This window comes from Montipora foliosa, chromosome 14 (genome assembly GCF_036669935.1).
Source record: "Montipora foliosa isolate CH-2021 chromosome 14, ASM3666993v2, whole genome shotgun sequence".
Taxonomy (NCBI): Eukaryota; Metazoa; Cnidaria; class Anthozoa; order Scleractinia; family Acroporidae; genus Montipora; species Montipora foliosa.
Window position 1 is genome coordinate 6,445,265 of NC_090882.1, and position 10,000 is coordinate 6,455,264.

At 38.1% G+C, this 10,000-nt stretch overlaps 1 protein-coding gene across 1 annotated transcript in view; it reads left to right on the forward strand.

The window, feature by feature from the left end:
* The window catches only part of LOC137984370 (bifunctional glutamate/proline--tRNA ligase-like), a 46,367-nt gene that overhangs the window by 25,004 nt on the left and 11,363 nt on the right, over nucleotides 1-10,000 (forward strand). The window contains exons 19-29 of the mRNA XM_068831544.1: nucleotides 1,575-1,772; nucleotides 2,277-2,509; nucleotides 3,146-3,197; nucleotides 4,311-4,404; nucleotides 5,538-5,653; nucleotides 6,603-6,675; nucleotides 7,079-7,158; nucleotides 7,793-7,894; nucleotides 8,116-8,271; nucleotides 9,280-9,360; nucleotides 9,690-9,809. Coding sequence (XP_068687645.1) covers nucleotides 1,575-1,772; nucleotides 2,277-2,509; nucleotides 3,146-3,197; nucleotides 4,311-4,404; nucleotides 5,538-5,653; nucleotides 6,603-6,675; nucleotides 7,079-7,158; nucleotides 7,793-7,894; nucleotides 8,116-8,271; nucleotides 9,280-9,360; nucleotides 9,690-9,809 — 1,305 coding nt within the window. The remainder of the gene's footprint in view (nucleotides 1-1,574; nucleotides 1,773-2,276; nucleotides 2,510-3,145; nucleotides 3,198-4,310; nucleotides 4,405-5,537; nucleotides 5,654-6,602; nucleotides 6,676-7,078; nucleotides 7,159-7,792; nucleotides 7,895-8,115; nucleotides 8,272-9,279; nucleotides 9,361-9,689; nucleotides 9,810-10,000) is intronic.

The following is a 10,000-nucleotide window of genomic DNA, read 5'->3' on the forward strand; positions in this document are numbered from 1 at the left end:
GTTGTTTATAATTTTGATTCCACGTGTCGAACCTCTTCTTTATCGGAGCGTTTCCTAGCGGAAATAAAGGTACTGTTAAAATTAATTCCATCATGCTATATTTTTAAATATTTCTGATTAAGTGAAGAGTATTACTACGCGAAAAACTGACGTGAATTTTTCTTTTCTGTTCGAGCCCCGAGGTTAGACATATCGATCTTCTATTAATTTACGCTTAATTGAACGCGAATGAATTAATCGTGTTCTTTACGCTGCTTGAAAAATTCTTCATGGGTCTTCCGATCCCGTTGTCACGGAAATAAAGAAAATGTCGGTCGATACGGGGTTTTTTTTCCCCGATAATTAACGCCGAGTCGATCGCGTGGTTGGACATTTCCGGTTGCTAGGTTTGAGTCCATGTTCGCTTCCATCAATGCCATCTTTGTATTTTTTACGTTGTAGTTCAAAGTGGCAACATTCAGAAATAAGCTTCCCGGGATAAGCTTGCATTACTTCCAAGAAAAAGAAACGAGGTTTTAAAATATCGGTAATAAGTTTTCGAAACGCGTGAAATCCCGCAACAATAATTATTGTTACATAAGGGCCTCTTGTTTAGACATCCTTTGTTTCATCACACAATTTTTCCGGAAGTTGGGAAAGAATATCTTTGTTATAGATGCTTACTGGCTTTGAAGCCATGAGTTGATTGGTGTTATCAATATTACAGACAATCAAGTTTGTTTTAAACATAATTGACAGTAATTTATTTAAGTCGAAATTATTGGATGATCAACAAGAATATTTCCAAACACTCTTTATTCCAATGTTCCAACCACAGTGACAAAAAAAAATCTTTTGTTTTGTTAAAAGTTAAATTCAAACAACCTTCATCATAACATCACATGAGCTCCAAAAATTTCTTGTAAGACTGTAGCAGCGTAGGAACAGGTTTAAGATTGGGGGGGTGTGAGGACAGAGGAGACCCTGGGTATGAGGTTGTATTTTCTTGCGCCAACTCCAAGTACAAACATAGAAGCCTGGAAACCAATCTTGCATTTATCCACATGCCACACCAGCCAGTTAAATCTTGTGTGGATGGTAGATGGTCATTAGATACTTTAAGTTAAGCTGTCCCAGCCTCCATACAGACACTCTGAGGGGGCTCAAGCCTACGCCTATGTTGAAAAGCTGAGACTGTACCATGCCTTGAATAACAGTTTCGAACGCCAACAAAACCGTGGTTGGCAGTTCAAGCCCCCAGCTTCATCTTTGCCTGGGAAATTTTGTCTGCTACATTTTGAAAACCAATCATGCAGTGCTCTTCAACTTTTCAGTGTTTCTAAGCTTATAGGATGCATTGTCAGGAGGCTCTAATGGCTCTATATAGTTGGAAAGGTCTATTTCACATAAACCTTGTCTACATTTAAAGAGAAAAATTAGGTCAGGGTACTTTCTCCTTGATACAAGAGATAATAGATTCAGATCTTTTCTTTGTTTCATGCCAAAACACATTTCTTCATTGAGGCACTGTAGAGTGAGCAGTGTTTGGTTAACTCCCATTGGAAATAATTCACTTCTTTTGTCCTTTGTATTAGAATCAGGAATCTAGTGGCCACAAAAAGACCGAAAGTAAGAAGAAAGAGAAAGCAAATAAAAACATCATTCAGCCGGAAATGAATGGAACAGCGGTTGTCAAGCCTGTGGCAGCACCTGAAGAAGTGGAGAGATTAAAAGGTGAAGTTACTGCACAGGGCAACAAGGTGCGGAATCTGAAATCAAGTGGAGCTGCTAAGGTATGGAATCCAATCTCTTACCGTATCTTAAGAAAATGTGGTGGCTGAGATTTGGGAGGAAACCGTAAGGACAATAATTTCATTTTGATCACTCTGGGACTTTCAAAATCAGTCTGAAAAAGAGGCCCTGAGGTCTCAACTTAACTGAAGCATTTTCAAAAATTATTGACCGGTTTTCGTTTTAGCAAAAAGAAGAAAAATGTTCTCCATCTTAGTGTTTTCATTTATTTTCACCTTTCCAAACTAAACAAGAGGAATACATTGAAAGTTACTAAATGTAAACTTGTTAGAAAGTCTGTATTGCATTGAAGTATGTGATGTGATCAAAGGAATAATGATTTGTGCCCCTCATTGGGTCCCCCTTAAGTTCACAACCTTATGTCAATTCACAATCCGAGAATCCAGCAATGCAAGATTGTTTAGTGGGAGAGCCCCCCCCCCCCCCTTATTTTAAAGCGAGAGAAGTACTTTTTGTTGCTCTTTCATGATCTGTTTACATTTTAGGAAGAAGTTGATGCTGCAGTGGCTGAACTTCTGAAGTTGAAGGCAGATTACAAAAACCTGACTGGAGAGGATTTTGCAGCCTCTGGCAGCAAAGGAAAGAAAGAGAAAAAGAAGGATGCAGGGAATAAAAATGAAAAGCAAGACTCCAAACCATCAAAAAAGCAGGACAAAGTAGCTGCAGCTGCAAAAGTAGAACATTATGATGTGGACAGCAGTGGAAAGAAGGTTACAAGGTCTGCCTAGTTCAGCTTTATTTAAACTGACCACACAATCATACAAATTACTAAAGGTTGTGTATGTGAATTAAACAATATCATGTAGTTTCCATTTACAGGTCTCATTTACCGGTACACTTCAAGCATTCTGATTGGCCCACACAATCTCGGTTATCAGCTTGTATATAGGAAACTGATTGCATTAGTTGTTTTTCTTAAAGCGAAACAACTTCTTTTTGTTTTTTAAAACTGAAACAATTCAGAGTACGATAAAATTTGATAAAACAGTAGTATTTTATTGTTTCATGCATGCTTGTTGGACACTTGTGTATGAGATTTGTCATAGCCAACTTGGTGCTATCGTGGCCTGTTGGCTTTTACCGTCTCGTATCCAATGGCGCCCGGATTAACTGTCAAATACACTTCAAGACAGTGCAGTCAAGGAACCCCAAAAAGAAACTATCCAATCTCTTAATTAATATAACTTTCATAGCAAACATGATTAGCACGATCAAAAAGCAAAATATTTTGGTCAAATGTTAACTTTAGAGTCTTCATATTTATGAAAAGTGCCGTGAATATTAAGGTTTGGCCAAATTGTCCTTTTGCTTACTTTTTGAGCAAGTGCCCATTGTTACTGATGGTTCTCTACAGGTTAGGCCTGGAAGTGAAAAAGGAAGAAAATCTAAGTGACTGGTTTTCACAGGTGTGCTATATGTAACAATATTTATTATAATAATAAGCATTATGATGATTGTTATTAGAATCATATTATTTGTTATTTTACCTTGAAAAGCCACTTATGTCCAGAAATGTAAGAAATTAGATGCAAGCTCATTTATAATAATAATAATATTAATAGTAATGATAATGATAATGATAATGATAATGATAATGATGATAATACCAATAATAATAATTACAACTTTATTAATTTAATTCGATGTAAGGGAAGGGTGCCAGAGGTTATCCCTATCGAGGGTATCCGCCCGCAACCGTATGTAATTGACTGACAGTTGATTTTGATGAGGGAGGAAAACTGGAGTACCGAGAGGAGAACCCTCAAGTGTCAGATTGAGGTCGACTGAAACTCATCGCACATACAACCTGAGGCCAAGGTTGAACCTGGGTCGTGGAAGGCGCAGTTGATAACTGCTAAACCACTCTGACTCCCAAATATTCAACAAGAATTGTCCCCTTAAACGTGCTGTTACACTGTGAAATGTTTCATGCAACTTGTCTCGCAATGTTTTGGCGACATTGTGGTGGAACAAGTTGCATGAAACTTTTACAGTGTAACTTACCCTGCAATGGCAAGTTGAGACAAGTTGCAAGAGCGGTTGCCAAAAGTAGAATTAAGTTCTGCTTTTCGTACAACTTGGTCCGCCCCAATGTCGCCAAAACATTGCGAGACAAGTTGCACGAAACATTTCACAGTGTAACAGCGCCTTAAGTCTCAGCCTTTGCTGCCTATTTCCAACCATAACGTAAGGGTAAAGGTTAGCGTTCTTTTTAGGTCAGGGTGCAAATGCAGCAGTTTGTGCTTACTCTAAGAGGAGTAGCATTTAGTGGACACTTTGTGATGTTAATTGTTTGTATTCCAAGACAAAAGTGATGTTGAAGTTTGGGGAAAAAAGCAAGGGGACACTTCGTGAAGCTTATTGAAATCCACATGCATTTAATTACTTGCATAATTTCTAGACATACAACGGAACTGTATCTGTGGAAAGCGACTGTCAGTTTTACAAATTGCCTTCCTATCCTACATGTATTGCGATAGTTCTGATAATTCTGTCCTCTTTTTTGGTGCACATTTCAGGTCATTACGAAAGCTGAAATGATTGAGTATTATGATGTGAGCGGATGTTATATTTTAAGGCCATGGTCCTTTGCTATATGGGAGCGTATACAAGGTAATCTTTGATTAATTAAAAAATGCAATACATCCTCCTTGAATCCTGTGACACAGTATTTCATTTACCCAAAAAGATGTGGCTTCTACACGAGTTTTTACAGTAAGGCTCACAAGCTTACAAAATCTTCATAAATGTGCAATATGAGGGAAAGTTCCACTACTCCAAGTAATTGTGGCCTATCATGCAAACACAAAGAGCTTTTCTATCACAGAAATTTAGTAGATTGTAACTGCACAACTGAGGTTACAGTAATAGGCTAGTTTCGTATTCTAACGGTTGAACTATTTCTAGCATGAAATGGAGGCTAATGCAGGCAAAGTAATTTGCATTTGAAAAGATTTGCCCGCATTAGCCTCCATTTCATGCTAGATCCAGTCCAGCCATGAGAATTCGAAATTGGCCCATTGAAAATGGCAGTGCTTAGGAGGAAATTTGAAAACATAAATGATTCTGAAATTCATTTATTCCTATACAAAATTAGTGCTTTCTTAGTTTAACGATCATTTTTGAGTTTTAATTGAGGTTCTTTCGATAGGAAGTTAATGCACCAGTTGCATCAATGTTGTATCTTAGTTATAAACTCAAGGGGAAGCCTTGGAAACTGATGCAATGCATACATGTTCGTGTTCTCTGTTGTTTTTGGTAGTGTATATACGAGCGTTTTACCTCAGAAAAATGAAAGGAGCTCTAAGTCGGAGCTTTGGTCTTGAAAAAGAGCTTTGGTTTTATATTAAAAAAAAAACCAGCGTACAGTTGATTCGAGCTGGCTGAAAGCCTTGCTCCAATGTCATACATGGACTGTATGACAGCTGCCAAGAGGTGCCATGTAGTATGCTTTTGGTTTGACTTTGGTGAGCTGCGTCGTTTCTGTACTTGCATTATTATTAATTTTATAAAATTTAATATTAGATAAACACTGTACAGACAGTGATTAATAGAACACTCTTTACTTCAGACTAGTTTTCCTTAATGAACTATTGATGAAATAAATAATAATTATCATTGTTCATCAGTGCTCTGCAAAAGGTGTTTCTCAAAGTCACATTGGTAATTAAATAGTAATTTATTAATTTGCAGTGCTGTTTTAATTATTGTTTTGAGTTAAATTAGTGGCTTTGTTCATTCAACAGCCTTTTTTGATGGAGAAATTAAAAAACTTGGTGTGGAGAATGTTTACTTTCCAATGTTTGTATCGCAGTCAGCACTTGAAAAGGAAAAAACACACATTGCAGATTTTGCTCCTGAAGTACGTGTATTTAGTTGCATCGAGAGAGGATTAGGGGAGAGAACGCATCACCCATACATGGGTCTCTTCCAATGATTAGCCTGTGGTCACGAGGTGCTGTTTTATTTTTAGGATGACACCTGATTGGTTTTTATTGGCTGCGCGACCATGGGCACAAGACCAAAATAACTTTGACAGCATACATTTAGCCTAAAGCTTAAAATAGATTGAAAAAAATATATCCTGGGCACAAGGCTGTGTTCTTTCTGCTTGTCCTCTCTTGGTTGCTCTGATAGTTGACTATGTACTTAGAAAATGGCTTCATCTAAAATAATTGTGAAAACAGCCATTCAAGTTTCTGTGAACAGCAGTGTAAAAACTGTTTGCCACTGATTTTAACCATTTTGAAACATGATCGATCTAAACTGATTCAATGTTCAGTGAGTTCAAAAGTGTTTGTAACATCCACATGACATTTTCATTGTGAATGTCGAATGAAGTTGGAGCCTCAAGATTGCCCCCCTGTTTCAAGACTGTTTGATATAATTATATGTGTGCATTGATGGGTCTGTTAAATTTGTATCCACAGTAGGGACCATCGCTGCAGTTCAAATGTTGATAATAAATTTGTTGAAACCATTTGGCACTTCTTAAAATTTTGTAAATTTTTATTGATTCTGGAAAAAAGGAAGAAATGGTGTCATCCTTGTAAAAAAGTATGATGAATGTTATTTTTGTTGTTAAAATTCTTGAGCTAAAATTATTTTAATGACATGTAAGTTTTGCTTCCTTTGTGACGTGGCTAAGTAGAACCAAAGTTCTTATCGGTTTTCTTCCTGTTCTTGCTCCTTTGTATCTTGTTCGCCTTGTTCTTCTGCATGAAAGGTCCTTGCGAAATTCTTGTGAGAGTTAGTTTATTTTTTTGTCAGCATCTTTAGTAAGTTTTGTAATCATATGATATTCTGTGTAGGTTGCTTGGGTGACCAAATCTGGCCAGTCCGAGTTAGCAGAACCAATCGCAATCAGACCGACAAGCGAGACAGGTGTGTGTAGATTCTCATATTACTGTAATATGTTGTAGTGATCCATACGATTTGGGCAAGTTTGCCCGAATGTTTCTTTTTTTAAAGGTCTTGTTTATTTTTTTCTGTGTGGAATCCCACTTCGATCTTGTTCCACACAGATTTTGCCTCTCTGGTATAAAATGGCCTCTGTTTGCTCTCATCTCTACTATACACCTTATTCCAAAATGGCCACCATTTTAGTTTTCTTTTGTTTGATTGTAAATTGGCCCTTTTGGCCTCGTTCAAAGTTGAAAATTCTTTTCAATTTTGCGTTTGAAAGCGAGGCCAAAAGGGCCAATTTGCATGGAAACAATAGAATACTAAAATGGCGACCATTTTGGAAAAAACGTTTTGTGATCTTTTTTATTGTTTTGGTTGCTAGTGATGTACCCATCGTACGCAAAGTGGATCAAGTCACACAGAGATCTTCCGCTTAAGCTTAATCAATGGAATAATGTCGTGGTACGTCAAGAAACGTGCTTTTTTGTAACTGTACATGTATTGCATTTATTTCAATATTGTGGTTACTTCAGTCAATGTTCAATTAGCCTTTTTTCAAAAATCTCTTATTTTTCATCAAGGCGAAAATGAATGGAACAGATTTTTAAAATCCAAATTAGCAGTTCGTATCCATTTCACCTAGTTACCTTTATTTTTATCATTATAATGGCCGTATTTATACTAGAGCACGTCTAAGAGCTAGACGTCGAAGACGTCTTAGACGACTAGTATAAATACGGGAAATAAAGTGGACGCATGAACGTCAGACGAATTAAACGTTTCAAGCCGTCTAGTATAAAGACGAGACGCACTAAACTGGGACGCACTTAGCAATGAAGGCCACACAGTCTCTTTGGTGATCAAATCCCAGTGTATTTTGAAGGAAATCATGAATTTGATTTCTACCCGTCGAAGTTAAGTGCGTCCCATATTTATATTAGTTGCTGTAAGGCTAGACGTTTAATGCTTCTAGACGTCTTAGGTGTCCTGTAGTATAAAACAATACGGCCAGTGTCATTTTCCCCATGCAGTATTATGCAGCAAATTGAATTCCCGGCAAAAAGAGCTAATTGATTTCTTTTGATGTTTGAACTAGAGATGGGAGTTTAAACACCCTCAGCCGTTCTTGAGGACGCGAGAGTTTCTTTGGCAAGAAGGACATTCAGCTTTTGCCTCATATGACGAAGCAGTTGAAGAGGTAAGCTTACATACCGAAAATTATCACTTAGGCCTCAACAAGAACACTTTTACTTTACCGAAAATCATTGCTTTAAAACCAGTCATGCCAATATAGGGTTCGAAAAGTCGGAGGGCTAGTGTTCCTCGGGGGTCAAATTTTCTGGATACCTAAGCTCTCAACTGATTCTTGTTACTGGCAGCCTTACGGTTAGTTAATCTTTCCTTTTTTTTCTTTCACAGGTTTACACCATCTTAGATCTTTATCGACAAGTTTACACCGATCTTCTAGCTATTCCTGTGATCAAAGGACGAAAAACCGAAAAAGAGAAGTTTGCCGGAGGAGACTTTACCACGACTGTGGAAGCTTACATTGCAGCAAGTGGGCGTGGCATTCAGGTTTGCTTTACATGGAAGTTTTCATTTAAAAGCAGCAGCTATTTCTTCGTCGAATCAGGTTTTGAATTTAATACTGAATTGGAGAAATCACGAAAGATCGTTGAGTTACAAGTGAGATCTCACCAGATTAGCATTCGGTCACCGTCCGTTTCGCTAGGGTGTTTGCGCAGTTGCAGCCAAATGGTAAAATGTAAGTTTGTATAGAGTGGTTTTCAACTGAGTGTCGTAAAACAAATACTTAAGTAATTACTTCGACCAATCACAGCAGGTGTAAACAACGCAATGAAACAATCCAAATTTGTAGCAATTCCGCGTAACTTGCTCAAAGCGCGGGAAAAATCGCTCGTGCAAGTTCGCGATAGGTTTTGGTGTTCCTTCTCATTGGTTGATAAACTGTCTCGAAATTTTTGAGCAAATTGTTAAGCGTAAAAATTGTAATCCAACAAACTTTCTCACATTGCTTCAATGAATTAGGCGTGGCTTTACGGGGCTTAGAAATCCCCAGCCACTGGAAGCCATATTTTCTTTGTCTCGAGTGTGAAACTAGAAAGAGAAAAACTTTCACCCACACGTTTGGGTTAGATGAACGTTAAAGTTATTTTTAAGTTATTTGTATTTCGACCATTCAAAACGGCAATTTTATTTTAGGGCTTAGTACATGCATTAAGTCGCCTATCTATTCGCTCTGACGACAGGCTAACGCTCGAAACGTCAGCTTTTACAATCTCTGTACGGTGGCCAATTTACATTTTCAACTCCGTTGATAAAACCAAATTTTTGTATACTACTTCGCCACCGACGCAGCACCACAGTTTCTTTAGAAACTACCCCCTTCTATCTCCGCGTTACACGATTTTCTATCACGAACCGAACGAAAGAAGGGTAAGTAGTAGTTCTCTCATTAACTGGTGTGATTCTTCCATTTTGAAGCACGTTTAAGCAATTGAAGTACTATGTTTGCACCAATATTCCTTTGTAACCAGTTCGTATCATGACTTTTTTTGACAGGGTGCAACTTCACACCACTTGGGACAGAATTTCTCCAAGATGTTTGAAATTGTCTTCGAAGATCCAGACCCAACGAAACAGGTAAGCTAAAGAACAGTAACGTGAAGTCAACGTATTCAAAAAAAAATGTTTTCGTATTCCTTGAGAGTTCACTTACAACTTACCGCACAAGTGATGTCAAATTAAATCAAACTGGAAGCCTTTTGCTTGGCCACTAAGCTAGCGGTGGACTTAGAAAATTGTGTTTTCCATTCTTGTTTTCTAACTGAGAGTTTCTGCCCTGCATTGCATTTGGTGTCGTAAATCTTACGAACAGGCCTTGGCGCTCTCACTTGGGCGGTGATCTGTGACAGCCGTGTCGTGACACCGTGTCGCGGTGTCGTGACAGCCGTTGTGATCTGAATTTGCAGGAAAAAAGATACGTTTATCAAAATTCTTGGGGACTCACAACGCGGACTGTAGGAGTCATGACAATGGTACATGGAGACAACCAAGGACTGGTTCTTCCACCTCGAGTGGCTTCTATCCAGGTAATCATTTCTATTCAGATCTAAAACTAGGGTCTCCGTAGTGTCTAGTTTCTACTTTTGTGCAAGTGATGAAATCCACGCGGACGTGGATAAATGGGACGTTAACATCTACGACGTCGACCTAGACGAAAACCTTGCCTCAAAATGTAACTTTACCCTATCGAGAGTCTTTTCCATCTCGTTAACGTAGT